At 34.4% G+C, this 19227-nt stretch overlaps 1 protein-coding gene across 4 annotated transcripts; it reads left to right on the top strand.

Annotated features, from left to right (window-relative positions):
- The first annotated feature begins 502 nt into the window (after window positions 1-502).
- On the top strand, window positions 503-17590 carry LOC140769988 (uncharacterized). Of its 4 annotated transcripts, none has more exons than XM_073110926.1 (19): window positions 503-663; window positions 810-911; window positions 4893-5058; window positions 5813-5954; window positions 6955-7106; window positions 8011-8094; window positions 8233-8295; window positions 8937-9074; window positions 9196-9399; window positions 10103-10213; window positions 11010-11059; window positions 12182-12344; window positions 12449-12571; window positions 14460-14588; window positions 14707-14805; window positions 15749-15838; window positions 15980-16064; window positions 16886-17016; window positions 17144-17590. In XM_073110926.1, the coding sequence occupies exons 3-19, from the start codon at window positions 4933-4935 to the stop codon at window positions 17261-17263; spliced, it is 2010 nt and encodes a 669-aa protein (XP_072967027.1). In that variant the 5' UTR covers window positions 503-663; window positions 810-911; window positions 4893-4932; the 3' UTR covers window positions 17264-17590. The 4 variants fall into 4 exon arrangements, with proteins under 4 accessions (XP_072967027.1, XP_072967025.1, XP_072967023.1 ...); XM_073110924.1 differs by having other exon boundaries at window positions 504-663; window positions 4898-5058; window positions 10097-10213; XM_073110922.1 differs by having other exon boundaries at window positions 504-663; window positions 10097-10213.
- The last annotated feature ends 1637 nt before the right edge of the window (window positions 17591-19227 follow it).

Here is a 19227-nt window from a genome sequence, read left to right as displayed (position 1 = left end):
TTTAAAATTTATTCAAGTTAAGTGTTATGTAATGATATTGATATTGTAGAATTTAATTTTGAATTTTAATTCTATCGTATCTTTTCAAAATATCTAGAGATTTTTATTAGTCTATATTATTGTAATATTCATACTTTTATAGTTGAATTATATCTTATTTTTAAGTTTGATTGGTGGGGCTCAAAATTAGGCCCAAATTTGATTAGGATTTAAAATTGCTTATTAATGAGCTTGTTTAGGTTAGAGCTATGTTTGAGCTCAAAATTAGTTTGAAATAAATTTAAATTAAATTATTTTAATTAAAACTTAATCACAAATCTAATTTCGAAATTATTTCCAATCCTGCTCCACTACACTCCATTCTCCGACGTCCAGTTTACGAAAAACTCAATTACGAGGGGTGAACACCAAATTTGGAAAGGTCTAAAACCAGATAAATGGTTTTGGAGGGATTTACATGCAAAAAAGTTCCTAGAGAAGAGAAACTTAACTCACTGACAAACTCGTACTAACCCGAGCCCTAAACTTACGAGCCCTTCAACCTCTCTTTCTACACCTCGTTTCCCCAATCATCTCGTCTTCTCTCTAGAATCTCCGGCCGAAGGAACGGCGCCTCCGTCTTCGATAAGAGAAGCTTCGACGCCGCCCTCCTCACATCTCCAGGTTCTCCCCTCGATTCGAGCTATCTCTTTCTCTCTCTCTCTCTCTCTCTTTCTCTCTCTTCCGTTCATCTTATTGTCTATCTTTATAGGGGTTAGGGTTTGCTTTATTATTATAATCGATTGGTTCTTTCCTCTTCGTTATCGTAGCTGAGATCCATTCTTCGTTTCCGATCCTGTACGAAAGGTCAAGAACAGTCTCTTATCAAGTCTTGACGGTGGTCGACGGTGGTGGTTTATCTTCTCTCGACGGTTAGTGGTTTCTCTCTCTCCGCCTTACCCAGTCATCCCCAAGACCTCTACTTCTCCTCTCTCCTCCCTTACGGTTTTTACTGAAAAGTTGAAACCCTAAATCTTTCTCATCTTCGACAGTGGCTTCTGAATCATGTGGCTTGGGTTCTGTGGACCTGTGGTTATTGTCTTTCTTAATTGAGCGGTTTCAACGAGCCTACCCTTGGATATTTAGAGATTATTTATTGTGATCACTTCTATATGACGCTATCTGAACATGATTTATACTGCAAAAATGATGGATACGTATTGGATTTTCTTGATATTGGTTGCCAAATTTAGGTTTGGACGGGTCGAAAATGTAGGGTTTGTATCACAATAAATTTATAATGTGGGGTTCATATTACTATAAAATTTTACATGGATATGATATGCTGGACGATATACGCGTACACGCACTATTTTTGCTTTATGTGATGGGGTGAATGGCCTGCATATGGTGAGCACTTTACGGAACATTGGAAGGTATCTTTAGAGTGAGAGAGCATTGTTTGATGTGGGAGGAGGTGGCAACGAATTATATGGTTGCACTTAATTTGATAAAGAACCTTAGGTGAGTAGAAGAAAATGATCGATATCTGGCAAATATTTGGGATCAGCGGCTTGTTGTGAAATAGAAAATGTCAAGCATATGAAAGAAGTAATCTATCATGTATTTGTGAAGCATCCAACAAGTATTTGGACACACTTATTTGATTGAAGTATTCATGCTTCATAGCTTTAATTCATTAGTCATTTGTAAATCAACTGAAGTTACCACTTATCATTGATTTGAACGAGAGATGGTACATTGAACTCAATATTTTGAAAGGTAGCCGCGGTTTTGCAGACGTTCACCCCATTGCAGAGCGCTTAGGCAATATGCGGGCGCCAAGGCAATCTAGCATCTTTTAATATATAAAAATTAAGAATAGTTATATATGATATATAATATATAATAATATATTATATCTTATTATTTGTAATAAACTGATTTATACATAAATGAGTTTAATAAATAACAAGATCAAAACTATAAGTAAATAACTAATCACTTAAGGTAAATGAAACTATAGTGACTAGTGCATGAACATATTATTTCTTAATTTTAGTTACAATAAATAGCTATTTTAAATAACTTATGGTGGAAAGTAATGTGTCGACTGAGAGAGATTGAGAGAGAGAGAGAGAGAGTAAGAGACTGAGAGAGAGAAGCAACTAAGGGCATAAATAGTAAACACTTGGGTTTCCATAACCATTGTTCCTAATATTCCAAAGGTAACCTTACTTTGAGATCACCATAAACACTTGGGGCTCCATTACTACCGTCCAATCCACCTCCATATATGTAGATGAATGAAGCAACTAAGGGCGTAATCGAGATACTAGAACCCCCCAAATTCACAAGCTCAACATTTATAAATTCGAAATCATTCTATTCCACATCTTCCCTTTCTGAGAGCACTTATTTTTTGTGAGAGAGAAAGCTAGTAGGCTAAATTGGCCCTATTGTCCGAGCCTTCGCCGGCCACTTACACCCCCTCTTGTTGCACTGCATGGGAGGAAGAGGAAGGCAGCTTGGGTTGAAGAGGAAGATGAGCTCGTCACCGTTGCTGGCCATGTATTGTCCAAGAGTATGGAAGCTTGAGAGAGGATGATTGAGAGAGGGAGAGGAGATAGTTTGGAATTCTGGGGTTTTATTATTATTATTTTCAAACGGTTAGTTCGCAAACCCAATCAACTTACTTGACCCGCTGTAAGGTGGGCCATCCCGCCATCCCCCCAAAGCGGGTCACTTGCAAGGCGACGCAACCTTTAAATCTTGGCCACCTATACCCTTTGTGTGGTGGTGGCGGCTTTTCAAAAAAATGATTGAATTAAAATGGGATTTTGTAGTTTTTGAAGTACACCCTATTATTTATTCAGGATTCCAAGGTTTTTAATTGTAATGATGCTGACGGATATAGTACACATTGTTTTGACACCCTAGAATAGAATTTCATAAATAATGAAATTGTGAAGATTCAGTTTAACATCTGTAAATATCTCTTAGATCTCACACAAACACCTATATTTGTGATGATTTATTAGAAAACAATATATATCAAAACTAATTTGATTAAAACCAGGTTAGGTAGACATTTTAATCAAATTCTTTTGGGTGTGTTCTGGCAATCATTGGGCTTAGTGAGGCTTGGAATTTGAGATTGATTAGCCGATCAATTTATTGGAGAAAGCAAGTCTAGTTAGAAGTATACAATCATATAGTTAATACCAAAAGTCACGAGTTCTAGTCTAGAAACAACATCCTCAAAAGTGAGATCAGGGCGAGAGCCTCATGCACTAGGACACCTTTTTTAAATTAGCTAACTTGTACTACCGGTAGCCATTATGGGCCTGGCTAGAGCACATCTTAAAGTGGTTCTCACAAAATATATGTGGAGTTTATCTATTTTTTTGACTACTGCCTGCCTGGGAAGTATGGATACCCCATATTGGGTGAAGTATCTATATCTGATACGTATCAGATACGTTTTTAGAGTATTTAGATTAAAATTTTTTATTTTTATTTTCGGATACATGGTGGATACAAATGGATATGGCCTGAATATGTTTGGGATACACCCTAATATGTTTTTGGGTTTAATGGGTAATTGAGCGGATTTAATTTTATAAACTCATTATCCTACCCATTAAGCTTACCCTTTTGTTTCGTGCTCCCCCTCTCTAAAGAAATTTGTGCCCTAGCTCCTCTCTTGGTGACCATGACGATGGTGCCACTTTCCCTCTCCCCTCTCTCTCTTGAAGAACTAGCAGACATCCCTCTACAATGACTAGCCGAGGACGACACTGATTTTCCTTTCACTCTTTTTGTGGTTTTCTCTGTTAAATTAGTAGGTAAATCAGGGAACTTCCCTCGTTAGATTTTCTCTGTTAAAATTTTCAGAAAACTTTTCTCTGTTTTATTTTAGAGAATAAAAACCACAGATAAATGTTAAATTAGTAGAACCTTTCTGTTTTGATTGTATGTTAAATTAGAATGTTAGAATGCTTATCTTAATACTGACTTATGATTACTCTCATTTTGATGTTATGCAAATTGTGAAATGTTGATTATTTGATGTAAACTTTAATATTTGTGGATGTACTTTATAAACTTTATTGTATGACCCTATGAGTTGCTCATATTGAACAATGATAATTGCTATTCTCATTTTAGTGCATTAATTGTTGAATATTGATATTTTCTTTGTCTAATTGTCTTTGATATTTACTATTCTCATTTTTGTTATTAATTGAAATATTGAATGCAATGTTACGCGTAGGCTGTTATTAGAATATAATTTTTTTTTGCACATACGCATGTATAGTTTGTTACTAGAGTATATATATTTTTATTGCCGTATCCTAAGCGTATGATATCCTATTTTTTGAGAATTTGTCATATTCGTATCGTATCCGTATCCGTGCTTTATTGATGCTTACTATTAATTGAAATATTGAATGCAATGTTATGCGAAGGTTGTCATTAGAATATTTTTTTTACATACGCATGTATAGGTTGTTATTAGAATATATGTATATTTTTATATAATATATTTATTGTCATATCCTAGGCGTATCGTGTCCTATCTTTTTAGAATTTGCCATAACTGTATTGTATTGTATTCGTATATGTGCTTCATTGGTGCCTACTATGTTGGAGTCTTCGAGGTTTACCGGATTTTAACTTCTTCAGCACCGATGGTTGCTCTTACCTTGTTACTTGTTTGAATTGGTTGCTTTTTTATATTTCGTTTAGTTAATGCAACTTATGAATTCTGTTTAGTATGCTTTGTTACTTGATTTATTTCCTTTTTTATGCCTTTTAGTTAATGCAACTTAGGAATTCTATTTAGTATGATTTATTACTTGATTTATTCCTTCTCAGAATCCATGCTAAAATCAGCTTCTTTGTTCTAGCTAAGAATCATTAAAGGAAGCTGAAGATGGTGGATATTGAATGAGCCACTCCATGGATTTAAATGCATCACCTTTACCTGAAGAAGATGAACAGCCTTATGAAGAGGTTGAGGGTGATCTTATACAGGAAGAACGCGTGGAATCTGCTGTGGAGACCATGCGCAGGGTACACACCATTCTTGATATTTATACTTGTCCACCTTGGTGTGGCTTACTAGTAACATTATCAGAAGTTGAAGAACATGAAGGAGCTGCTCGTTGGTTTTGCTTGGATTTTTCCTTTTTTCTTATCATTTCCATAGTTCTATTTCTGATTTATACCTTGGATGCAATACCAGTGCAGTTCATTGACATAAAGCCCTGAATACCCTTTCCTCCTCAAAACCTCATTATGCAGATAACTAATAACCTTGGGTGGGCGGCAACATACATAAATAAGTATGATGAGCATGTAGAAATATTATGTGCTGGTGCAAGTACCTGGTGAGCTAATTGAAGCAATTACATTCTTATGATGACATGTAGAAGTATTATGTGCTGGTGCAAGTACTTGGGGAACTATTCATCTTTGTAGTTATATGATGCAGTCATATTCTATTATTCTTTCATTGTTGTGTTGGCATCAAATTTTCATCTCAAAGACTATCCTATAGATGCCACTTAGAAAGTTGGCTTTTGTTGGGTGCTACTTCTGTAGATTTGCTAGCTAATTGCATGATTATTTATTTAACCTCCTGTTGGATTCTTCTTTCCTGCTTTTTTGTTGCCATCGGTACTGGTGGACTGTGTAGTTGTTTGATGGTACTTTTCCATTAGTGTATGTAGTCTAGTTATGGGAGTAGATATTTATTTACATTTATGCCTGTTTTTGTAAAGAAGTTCATGCATATATACAATAGCTGATATTTCTTACTCAATAGGAGCGGGAGGAACGGCGACGTAAGTTAAAACGGGAGTTTAATGATGATGGACAAAGACGATTCTCCCAACCACCAAAGAATGATTACATGGCTCAACAAAGAAGTAATAGATTTTATGGAAGAAACAGAGAACTTCCTCAAGGTTTGCCCTTTAGATTGTAATTTTTGATTAAAAGGTTATTTTTTAATACTTAATTTGGTCTCCACTTTATTTACATCCTCTTGTTATTTCAAGTAGGAAGGAATTTGTAAGGAAGATGGTCTTGCTAATTAAAGACTTACTTATTATCTTCTGTGAAATTAATTTTTGTTATAGTGCTATACTTGTGTATAATAATCTAGCATGTAATTATTTTATGGATTGATTAAAACAATAAAATATGTGACTTTTAGTCATATTGTTTACTAGGTGATTCCACATCAGAAGTTAGTTCAATCAAATTATCTCCACCTAGATTGGAACACAAGCAGGGGTGGTAGTATCTTCAAACATTTGGGTCAACGCTTAAAGCCGTAATCCGTTTTTTTTTCCAGATTGAATTAGTGAGAAGTTTAGATATCGGTAAAAGAAGGCTAGGCTGTGGAACTGCTTTAAGAATCTGCTTGGCCTGTATATAGTATATAGCAGGACATTGGAGTATTGCTTGACCATATAGCTTGTCTTCTTGCTGCATTCTTTGGCCCATGTTGATGTATGTACTGTGAGAAAAAAATAATTTATTGTGTATATTAAAGCAGACACACCTTTTTGTTTTGTCAATTCTTATATATAACTTTGTTTGTTATTCGACTGATATACAACTATGGGAGGTTGGTTATCTTTTTGTGTGCATCTTAGAGATCAGTGGCATGTGTTTATGTGTAAATTATCTTGTTCCTGCCTGCTTGATTTTATTTCAAGTTTAGGAAGTACGATGTTCCTTTAAACTTTAAAGATATTTAATATAATTTTCTTCTCTTCCTTTCCTAAATAGAGCACTGTCGCCGTTTGGGCTGTTTGTTATTCTGCTTTCCCCTTTGCCTGTCATCTTTTCCAACTATAACTTGCACAAGGAATAATATAGTGGTCGATACATGCAGTCATGTTCACAGATTGAGTATATGAGAGTACCTCAATTTTTTTGTTCTTCTACGCTTTGCAGGTTGGTTGGATTGCCCTGCCTTTGGTCAGTGCATAGATAAAATTATCCCATCTAAAGTTCCTCTAGACGAGACATATAATGACGCTGTTGCTCCTGGCAAAAGATATTCTTCTAAACAAGTGATCAATAAACAAAGAAAAGCAGGACGGGAAGTAAGTAGTTCATATTATTTATTTTAAATATGATGCTTGCTTGTTTATCACTGGATAAGTTCAACACTTGTGCTCATGCACGATAAAAAAGGTAACGAAGTAATAATTAAGAGTCATGGAATTTATATTGCATCATTGCAGATCCAGTGGTTGTGTTTATTTGATAAGTCTCTTGGTTCCATGAATTTTTTTTCCCTTCGTTTTAAGATCACAATTATAACTTTAGTTATAGAGAAGGAAGCAAGACATTTTAAAATGTATAAGACTCTCAGTATAACATAGTACATGCCTGTCTACATTCAATCTATATATTCATTCCAATCATAGTCAGTTATATGAATTCATTTTCTTCTTGCATGTTGCAGACCATGTATTATTGTTATTGTTGTTGTTGACTTTGTTTTCCTTGATATTAGAATCTGCAGTAGAAGGTGAGTCTAGCATGATAAAATTAAGTATTATGTTTTGAATAGATCCTAACTTCTAGCTGGATTATGCTATATATGCCTATAAATCTTACAGATCCAGGTTCTGCGTTTTTTTATAAATTGTAAGGATCTCAAGGTAGTTGAATCAAAATAAAGAGAAGTAAAAATAATTGAATTTATGTAATGTTCTCAGATGAGAACTTCTAGGGAGTGCTTCCCTTGATAACCGTCATTTATAGTTTTCTGATTCTACACTGGTAAAAGGAAATCAAGTATGTATGAAATTTGAGAAAGAGGAACTTGGAACCTTCAAGGTAGATCCAATGACAAAAATTTATGAAATGGCTGACTAAAATTTTGTGACTTGTACTATTTTTTTCTTTTTTTGAGTGTGAAATGTCACAACTTCATGTTTAGATGTTCAGTGGTTTCTTGTAGACATTAATAAATGTATCTTTTTCGAGTTTGTCCTCCAGATTGGTTTGGTGATTGACTTGACAAATACAAGCCGCTATTATTCACCATCAGAATGGACAAATCAAGGTATTAAGCATGCCAAGGTAAGAAAGTTTCTGGTGTCAATTTGGTTTTTCCAGATAATAAAGAAACTTCAGCTTCAATTTTTTTTTTCTTTTTCTGAAGAATGTCCATAGACAGTTCTTCAGCTTCTATAACTTAACCTTCTTTCACTCTTGCAGATCCCATGCAAGGGAAGAGATGATGTACCTGACAATGAGTCTGTGAACACTTTTGTCTATGAGGTAAAAACACTTGATTCTCTTTCTTTTTAGTGATTTATTCATTATTATTTGAGTGACGTTAAGCATGCTATGCTGGTTAAGGTTACCTTTTTACAGATTAAATGACTAGGCATTCAACTTTAGTATTTCAATTCATTCCTTAACAAATTTTGTACATCTTGTTCAGATAAATTGTGATAATCCAAATATATTAGCAATTTATAGCTTCTTCTGTTTGGCTAAATGTACACAAATGTATAATTTTCTTATTATCTTTGCACAAAAGCATTGAATGAATTATTAATAATTTATATTATGTAGCACACTTGATCTAATAAAAATTAAATATATCTGTGAAGTTGATATTATGTATTTTTAAAAACTGAGGATATTAGGGGTACTTGCATAGCTTATCTGTGGAAGTCAAAATAGTACTGATTCATCTGTTGGATTAGTGATGCTAATTATCTAGCTTATTACATCTGAACTTTCGCAATGCGCATTTCATGTGTTGTTGTCATATTTTAATATTGGTCTCTATCTTGCTTTACAAGGTGGTTTCTTCTTTTGCTTTAACTTACTACCTTTCGTTTGATGAGCTCATTTGAAACAACTTATCATTTGTTGCTTTAGTAATCTTCTCCATGAAACTCTATTTTTAGGTTATGCAGTTTGTGGAACGCCAAAAACATATGAAGAATCCAAAGTATATTCTTGTTCATTGCACTCATGGGCATAATCGTACAGGCTTTATGATCGTTCATTATTTAATGCGTTCACAATTGTCACATGTTGCGGAGGTATGCAGTGTCTAGCTATCAAAGCTTACATCTTGCCTAGCATATTACTTCTTATGATCTTATCTTCTCTGGCACTTGTTTAATTTTTCTTCATTTTTGTTTTTGTGTGTCTACTTGTCAGGCATTGCATATATTTGCTCAAAGGCGTCCTCCAGGAATATATAAGCAGGATTATGTTCAATCATTGTATAAATTTTATCATGAAAGTCCTGAGAATATGACTTGTCCTCACACTCCAGAATGGAAACGATCTTCTGATCTCGATCTCAATGGTGAAGCTGTGCAGGATGAAGAAGATGATGGTGATCCTTCATCTTTTCTGCATGTAGGTGTTGTTTAATATGTGACTCCTACTAAGACAATTAATTACATTGTATATAATGATTTTTCTAATTTGTCTTTCTGTTTGTTGCATGGGAATCTTAGACTTTTTATTAACTGTGTTACACGATTAGTCAATAATTCGAGGGTGTTAATATTGTTAAATAATATTAGCATTTTAGTTCATAATGCTTAAGGTATTTATGTTCCTCTTGTTGTCCTTCTTCTTCCCTGATTTATAAGTATTTAATACATGCTCCCTGCCTCAAGAGTATTGTATGGGTAACAGTATGATGAAATTATGCCATGTTAATAAGGAATTAGTAATTTGAAAGCAGGATGTGAGGATGCTATTATATGGAGACCAATTAATGGACAATGTGAAACATAAAATCTAGGAATGTCATGCAGTTCGGTTATCTGTTCAGCATTGCATTTTTCCTTTCATGTCCAGTGTCCAGACTGAATTTTCATCTTTAAAAGTGTGATGTGAAGGCTGCACTGCTGTTCTTTGACTAAAACTGCTGACATGATTTTTGTTTTGCCTTGTCTGGCAAGGTCATAGACATGATAATTTTTTCTTATTATTTGGCCTTATTTTGGCATATAGTCACAATGTAGTTACAACTTTCTTTCTTTTTGCAGAGTAAATTTGGGGAATAGTATCAAGTTTTGGTAATTTTTCTTAACTTCTTTTGCAGGAGCAGATGGAGAATAAAAATATAACTAATGATGATGTCTTAGGAGATGCAATACCTTATGGCCAACAAGATGCTTTGCGCCATTTATGTTACCGGTTACTTGAATTAATTCCTACAGTATGGGCCTGAACTTTGTTTAAGTTGTACCATATTCTGCATGCTGTTTGTTGAGATAATTGATAAGTAGAATTTTATCTGCATTATATCACCTGAGCGGATACTAGATTTCAAGTCTTTTTTTTTTTTGGAATTAATTATGAATTCTTATTTTCACTTAAGACTTATAGTTGCTGTTTGGCCACTCCATACTGCTGGCATGTGGTTTTGACTTTTGAGTATCATAGATACAAGTATATGATCATTTTACTAATGGAGCTAAAGTTGTATTTACCTGCCTTCCCTGGAACCCAATATGGTGGGAGCCGAAGCTGTTGACCCCCTTTTCTAGGCAATGACTTTTTTCGATTTTATGCAGTTCTTCAATTATTTTGTAATTTTTAATCAGCATTCCATGAATTGAACAAATTCATTAATTTCCTCTCTTGCTCCCCCAGCTATCTGTTTTCTGGTTTTGATGTTGCAGCCTTTATCACCTAGCAATCTATTTTCTGCATCTGGCTTTGGGTTTACAATTTACATGTTTAATAAACTTTTTAGCCACCTAATACTTATGTAAGCATGTCTATTTTATCTTATGTTGTGCAATGGTGAAAAGTAGTGAAATTGTTAGTTTCTGTAATACTATCAACCTAGTGATAATTTCTTCCTCCATGTCATTAATTTCCATCTTACTCTGTTTTCAGTTTGAATGGTCCTGAAATGCAAAATTTACTTGATTTGTAAAATTGGTGAAATGACTAATATTTGGTGTTTATTTTCTTATCTTTGAAACTCTGTTCTTATTTTTTTTTAGGGGAGAGGCAATGCACAGTTTCCAGGTTCACACCCTGTTTCTCTTAACAGGTCCACATTTTCCAGATTCCTTTTCTAATCTCATTTTGTAAAGTAAGGTTAATCTGTTTTGTTTTGTTTAAATTGCGACTGACCGTGTCAGTCTCTTCCCATCTGTTTTTAATAGTTAACATCTTTTGCAACTTTCTTTCTCAGACCTATATCTGATATCTGCCAGATTTTCTCAGTTATTTTATGTTGTTATCCTATGCCTTTTTCCTGCAGTACTACTTTGGTCTGACTTGATTTAGTGATGCTATTTTTAAAGTCATAGGTCAGGTACTTGCCACATCAAGATAATACTTTTTGGTCTTTTCCAGTTTTCACTTCTGTTGCTATGGAGTTATATTATACCATATAAAAAGGGCAGCAAAGAGAGCTTTTGCTAAGAATTTTACACGGTTCTGCATTATCCAGAAGGGCATCACAAGTTATAATTTACTTGTTGAATGCTGGTGCACTTGATTTAGATAGCAGTAGGAAACATGAGACCATGCACGACCATTGCTAAGCTCCTTTGGCGTCAAGTAGTAAGTTACATTTAAACTAACTGAATTAGTTAGAAGGCCTTTCCTTGTGAATAAAATTGGAAGCATGGGAGTACAACAAGCTGATAAGCATGTTGTATGCACTTAGATGGGCTGTTTAATGCAAGCAAGATCATCTCCAATAGTTGAAATCTTGAGTCATATACTTTCACAGAGTTTCTTTCCTTAATCATTGGTTCTAAATGATCGCATTTTTTCTTTCTTGCTGAAGTTGAAAATGTACCAAATTGTCTTTTGTGTTTAGTAGGTAGAGACGACATCGAGACCCAAGTGCTGTAAATTTTGATGTTGTTTAGCATCCGAATATGAAATATTTTGCTACCAGAGCCTAGGGGTTTTGCAATTTAATTACATTTGATATTTTTTATTTACAGACTCTAGTGTGCACCGTATATATAAATTTATATGTACTCTATTATAATAAAATTGCATTGACTATGAAAAATATATACACTTAATTTTATATGCGAAATTGGAAACTTAAACGCGATTAAAATGAAAGAGGCCCCCCAGAGCCTTATATATATTCCCACAATTACGGGGTTGTCCAGTTGAGACTACTCTTTAACATAAATGTGATATGTAGGGAGAATCTACAATTATTGAGACAGCGGTATTATTATGCTACATGGAAAGCTGATGGAACACGATATATGATGCTTATCACGAGGGACGGCTGTTACTTGATTGATAGAAATTTTTGTTTTAGAAGGGTTCAGATGCGGTTTCCTTTCAAGAATATAAATGAGGTATCTATCAAGTGCTGGTATTTGAAGATTCATGCAATACTTAGAACATGCTGTTATATCTTAATAGTCACATTGTAAATTTCTTTGTAATTGTCATTTGCAAGGGCTTTCATGATGGGACTTTGATTGATGGAGAAATGATTATCGACACAATACCTGATGCAGGGTTGAAGAGAAGATATTTAGCATATGATCTGATGGCTCTTAATTTGTGCTCTAAAATAAAGGTAGATATTATAATTTTGTAATGCTACATCTTTAATATTACTTGAAGTAACCTACTTACCTCTATATTACTTGGCCAAATTGCTTTAAGTCAGTTTTCTTTCAACATTAGTAGTAACTGCAAATCTCATAGGTCATGTTCTGTTACAGTACTCTTCCAAAAGGGAGATGTTTCTTTTAGCTTAACTCTCTTTGCTTTAAGAATAAAATCGATTCTAGAATAAATATTTATATTTGTTATTCCGAAAATAAAGTATTTATTCTAGGAATAACTATTCTTCTATTTACTTGTATTATGAAATAAGGGTATAATAATTATTTTGACGTGATATAAAGTGAATGACGAGTTATCTTTTATTAAATTATTATAAATATCTTTTGATTTAATATAAACTCGGTTGATGTGATAGATATTAAAAGTAAATTAGTAATTGAGTTTATGTGTGATATAAGATGTAATTTTGATAAATAGTATTTGTATTTTAGAATAGAGTTATTATGATGTTTAACTATTATTGTAGAATAAAGAGTTGTACGCTAGAAAAAAAAATATTCCTAAAGTTACGGGGGCTTAGTGTATCACAATATTGGATAAGTTTTGGATGTTTTCATCTTCTATTGGCCCTCCACATCCATTTCCATACCTTGATTTTAGGTATTGACCGTAACTTTGCTATCATATTAAGCTTATACTGTACCGGTCTTCTTTTTAATATCACTAATTTAGTGTAGCAGAAGTTATTTTAGTTGTTGTAAACTCATGATAAACTTTTCTTTTCTCATAAGTTGTGTATTTTTTTAAAGCATTATTTTTATGTGTAGCTTCCTTAGCCTTTAAGCTTGGAGTTTAAAACTGTTATGCCAGTTGTTTGTTGTTGTATTTTGATAGTTTCTTAATAGAATCATTTCATCATTACTTTGTTCATTAGGATAATTTAGATCATGAAACTTAAGTATTGTAATATTTTGCAACAGACAGTACATCAGCAGGCTTAGAAAATTTAGGGGTATACTTTGGAGGCTGAGATTAAATGTGGGGCTGCCCAAAAATTAGCCATGCATTAATTATCTCTCCTTTTCTTCCTCTTTTTTTCCTCCTCTATTATTCTTAGAGTTCTGGTATTGATTCTCTTCTATAAGGCCTCAGTCTCTGTGTCTAGGTCTATTATTTGTTAAGTTCTGATCTTCTGGAGATGCCGTCCTCCTCCATTTTACGACTTCTGGTGGTGATTTTGGCAGGTCATCAGAGGATCAGGCTTCTCTGCTAGTGAATCTTGTATATTGAGACCTCGAAGGCTGTCTTAGCACCCTCCCTTGCATATAGCTATATGTTGGTAACCCTCCTTTGCTATAGGTTCCTACTTTAGTAATTCTGAGTCATAAGCCCTTTTCCTTTATTTATTTCTTCCTCATACCACAATACCCTTTCATATTTGGTACCCATTTTTGGCCACTTCTGATATAAACATTAACTTGTTGAAATTTGTAAAAGCCCTTTTGCTACCAACGGGTGCTAGAAACTTGATTGGATGGACTATTTGCTGAATTTTGCTGACTTGGATCTTCAACAGGTTTGGGCTTTTGTTTGCTATATACTGGACTTGTCTCTTCATGTTCTTTGCACAATTTAGTTCATGTATTGGCCTAAAATGAATGCTGTGTTGTGCTTTCCTGATTATTGTGCACATTTGTGACTTATAAGGTTCTCTCATTCAGATCATTATTTGCTTCTGAGTTTGCATTAATTATTCTCCTTACCTGAAGGTGAAATAAGAAACTTCTACGGTTATTATGTATGGATAGTTTACATCTGATCCTTCGTCACTATTTTTGGAACTGCTGTTTTAAATTTTAATAGATCATGATCTGCGGTGGGATTTGTTGGTGCAGCTGCCCTTTTCTGATAGGTGGAAACTACTTGAGGAAGAAATAATCCGGCCTCGAAATCAAGAGAGAAAGCAGTTTGAGTGTGAAGGCAAATGCAACCCACTCTATAGATATGACTTCGAACCATTTGGAGTATGTTGAAACTTAAACAACAAGCTTGAGTTGTTTAGCATATTTTACTTTCTAATCTTGTCAATATCTTTTGACATTTGCAGTTTATTGATATAATGACTTCTTTTCAATTGAGCAGGTCAGGAGAAAGGATTTCTGGTTATTGTCCACTGTTGCTAAGTTACTCAAGGAATTCATTCCAAGGCTTTCACATGCAGCTGATGGACTTATATTTCAGGTATTTCTTCTATTTGCATACTGAAAAATCAAAGTTGTTGTAAGGATGGACTGCAAAATTTCTAGTTATAATACTGATTAAATGATCTACACAAGTTTGCTGAATAAATGGTCATTTAATTGATGGCGACCCATCCTTTAGGTAGTTTTCTGATATATCTGGAACTCTGGATATGTGCAATCCAGTTCGGTAGCATTTTTTGGTCCTTTACACATCCTACATTTGGCTGCATGCTGAATTATAAATTGCCTTCTATCAGTTTGTCAATGACTTGATTTTCTTATAATTTTGTTAAGAATAGTATTTAAATGAATTATATGTAGATGCATATGCATCCACCATGACTCACGTGAAGTGGACCTTTAGCCACCCTCATAATTTTGAGAATTGATTAAAGAGGTCTCCCTCATTTGGGGGTGAAAATGCAATTCATGTAAATGAGTTCATATATTAAGCAGTCAATTTGATGGTAAAATTGTAGCTTTTAGCAGAGCATATAAATAGAATGTTAAACTTAAGAATTACTCTCCATATATAGATGTTGATTCAGTCAACTATTTTATGCATAAGATGTTGATTAGATAGATAAATCAGGTCTGTATATCTCCAAAGATACTTATTAGGATGTGTTGCTTTTCTGTTACGAATTTTACCTTGCAACTTAAAGGAGCAAACACCTTCCGTGGGCATAAATAGCTCATTGATGTGCTTTATTTTACTCACTAATTTGCTCTGTGCATAATCGGACCTGTTAATTCTCTCATTTTGAAGCTTTCAGATGTGTTATACATGTTTTTAGTATTGCCTACCCTGTTCTTTGTGCAGGCATGTAATGATCTCCATGTGTTTTTTGCTACTATTGGAAAATAATTTTCTAGTGCATTCAAACCGTTACTGAGTTTATTTGATTGAATAACTGTTTTTTGTGGATTTTTTCCCTTAGGGTTGGGATGATCCTTACGTCACTCGGACACATGAAGGGCTTCTAAAATGGAAGTATCCAGAAATGAACTCAGTTGACTTTTTGTTCGAGGTTTATGTAACCTTATTTACTTGTCTATGTTGTTTTTGATTCTGATATATCTAAATTTCATTTGATTAAAAAGTTCGGTATTCTAGATTTTGGTTGTGGATTAGTATCTAAGTGCTTCAGTTTTATGTTTCGTGTGTCTAGGTGGGTAGTGAGAGTCGGCAGTTACTTTTCCTCTATGAGAGAGGGAAGAAGAAACTCATGGATGGGGCCCATGTTGTATTCAAAGGTGAATATGAATGCATTACTTTTCTAGATTCTTCTTCTACATTTTTCCTGAAAGGCTAATGTTTTAAATAAAAAGTAATTATAGACAGCTCCAGGTTGGTGGTATCAAAATTTACTGGCCAGTATGGCCAGGCCTTTACGAAGAGAATCATCTACTGGATTTCTGATACACCAGGGTTATTCAGTTTTTGATAGGAAGTAGCTTGGCCAATAGGCCACATTTATCAGAGATTCAGAATATGCTCGATCCCATCCTTATAGCTAAAATAACTTGTTCTCAATCGAACAGCATCTATTTGCATTGAATGTGCAAAAACTAGTCTTCCATTATAAGAGGTTTTTAAACCTGTCTAACTGTGGTTCTGTTGGGATGGCCCAAAAATGTCGTCTGAAGTTCTTAACCGATCCTGGAGGCCTCCCATATGAAATAAGGTGCATGTCTGGAAAATAACATTCTTAGCAAATGCGTGCAATCACACTGGTGCGCATGTTTAAGCCTGATGGCTTAAGGAGCTCAAGAAAGTTATTGATTTTGTTTTTATATTTTGATTTCCCAGATAGTGGGACAAACTTTATAAAAATTATCCGTCAAAAGTTTTCACTACTAAACCATCTAGGGGTTGACCCTCTAGTGCCACATATTAACATCTGTGCTCATGCAAAAGAGTATTCATGGACTACTTGATGATTTCTTTCTTTGTCTGATAAATTTGCTTCTCATAATTGTCACAATCAGACTTCAGTGGTCTGAAGTCTCATTAGCTTTTCATTTTGCTGTCAATTTCTTTTGAGACTAATATTCCTTTTTCCTTTTTCCTGTAGATGAAGAGGATGTTTCTTCCCTTTCAGGGAAGATTGTTGAGTGTTCTTGGGACTCAGAGGAAGGATGTTGGGTGTGTATGCGCGTCAGAGCAGATAAATCGACTCCTAATGATATCAACACATACCGAAAGGCATCACCTCTCTTTTCCCAAGGATTTATCACCCGTTCATAACATGCAATGTTGTATTTATGCATATGTATACATTTATCCTGTGCACACACATATATATGGTACTAATGTTTTGTATGATTAACAGGTAATGAGAAGCATCAATGATAATATCACGGAAGAAGTGCTTTTGAATGAGATTGGAGAGATAGTGCGCCTCCCAATGTATGCAGATCGGATTGCACAGCTTCAGTATCGGCGAAGATGAGAGAAACTTCTCTTGCAGTTAAGTTCTTGTCAAGGATACAACTAGCCCTAGAAGAGGAACACCGTCATTGATCATGAGCTGCTGAGTGGCTGGTTTCCAATAGTCTGTATAATTATTAGCGGGTGGTAATTATTTTATGAGGCTTAAAAGATGGTTATTGTCGACCGGTCTATTCTTATATAAGCCTCCGCTCTGTATAAATTCTTAGTCATCATGTAAATCTTCTATTTTCTTTTTGTTTGTTTTTTTTTTAAATTTCTATTAATTGAAATTAACAGTTCTAACAAAAACCAGCGAAAGGTAATCCATAGTGTTTAGTGTTCATAATTGCGCACTGTTGTCTGGTGCTTAAATAAACAACAATGGCTATGTAATGGTCTTCGTACGGAAGTTATATCTTTACCTTTTGGCTCGGACAATGTTTACGTCCTGTTTTAGCTCCCTTTGTGCTTCTACCTCGCATAAACGATGGTTCTCATCATTGGTTTCTCGCAATCCCTTATTATCCATATTGTAGTTTTTGTTTGTTCACTTTGTACGAGGCCAGTAGGAAGTCGGAAGAAGCAATTGAGCATTTATGTACTTATGATTCCTAAGTTTCAAGATTGTTGAATCATACGGAGGCACACATTACTCTTACATTGAGATCTGTTGATGTTGTCTAGCATAGTACAATACTTCTATTTGGGTTTAAGTTTTATTAGGGCTTGAATAGTGTTTAGGATTTTTATTACTGTAGAGTTTAGTTGGGATTTAGGTTTTATTCGGGTTTGATTAAGGTTTTTACTAGGGTTTTAAGGTTTAGGTTTTGTTAGGGTATTTGGGGTTTAGGTTTTAGTAGGGCTGAGGGTTTAGGGCTAGGATTCAGTCGGGTTTAGCGTTTCATTGGGGTTTTAGTAGAGGTTCAGTTCAAGTTTTATCTGAGTTTTCAGTTTCTATTGAGGTTTAGGTTTTTTGTTAGGGTTTTAGGGTCTCATTAGAATTTTACTAGCATCTGAGTTCAAGGTTTTTACAAGGTGGGTTTAGAGTTTTGTTAGGATTTTAATTAGAGTTTGTAGGGTTTTGGGGTCTAGGATTTTACTAGTGTTTGATTAGGATTTCGTTAGGGTTTTTATTATGTTTTAGGGTTTTCATTTTAGGGCTTAGGCTAAACCATATAAAACCCCCAATGAAATCCTAACCCAAAATGGTAAAACCCCTAACAAAACTGACCCTAAATCCCTAAACCCTAATAAAAACCTCAGAACCTAAATCTATTGCAAAATTGAAAATTTTAAGCGTGGATGGGCTGCTCTTGACAATGGGGTGGGATCAAACCCTAAACCCTAAGCTTTAAACCTTGAACCCTAAATCCTAAAGCCTAACCATAGTCCTCAACCCTAAGCCGATCCTAATGAAACCTTAAACCCTCAACTCTAATTAAACCCTAATACAAACCTTAAACTTTAAAACTTGTACCCAAGACAAACTCTAATATAACCCTAATGAAACCCTAGCCCATAGTTATCAAAATCAAACTAGATCGAGTGGTCGAACCGGTGAACTGATGAATTGACTATCAAATCGGTTTGGTTTTGTTATCGAACCAAATAAACAGTAGACCAAATCAACTAACTCGGCTTCCTTGTATCATTGTACTAGGCCAAAACAAAACCACTCAAATAGCCTCGCTTGTTATGGATAGATAGAATGATGCATGCAATCCGACTGTTTTTTGAAAAACCATCGGGCCAAGTACTTTTGCAAAGATACTTTATTATCCTTAATATTTAATTATTTTACTCTATATCTTAGTGGTATTTTAGTTCTAAAATTTGAAAATATCTAGCTTATAACATATTTATGTTTTAAAATTAGTTTTTCTACATATATAGCCTTAAAAAGTCCTTTATTTGTTTGTATTTTCATCTAAAGTTCATATTTACATAAATATGCTCAAAATGAATATGTTTGCCAAAATCTTT

The sequence above is a fragment of the Typha angustifolia genome, chromosome 11 (assembly GCF_048772165.1).
Source record: "Typha angustifolia cultivar Huaian chromosome 11, ASM4877216v1, whole genome shotgun sequence".
Classification (NCBI taxonomy): domain Eukaryota; kingdom Viridiplantae; phylum Streptophyta; class Magnoliopsida; order Poales; family Typhaceae; genus Typha; species Typha angustifolia.
Note: the sequence above shows the minus strand (reverse complement) of the source record. Positions and strands in the feature narration are given on the sequence as shown.

Coding starts and splice junctions, on each gene's coding strand:
- LOC140769988 (XM_073110924.1), top strand. CDS start 4,933: ATGAGCCACTCCATGGATTTAAATGCATCACCTTTACCTGAAGAAGAT. Junction 7,107..8,010: donor AAAGAAAAGCAGGACGGGAA/GTAAGTAGTTCA, acceptor TTTGTCCTCCAG/ATTGGTTTGGTGATTGACTT. Junction 12,345..12,448: donor CTTTCAAGAATATAAATGAG/GTATCTATCAAG, acceptor GTCATTTGCAAG/GGCTTTCATGATGGGACTTT.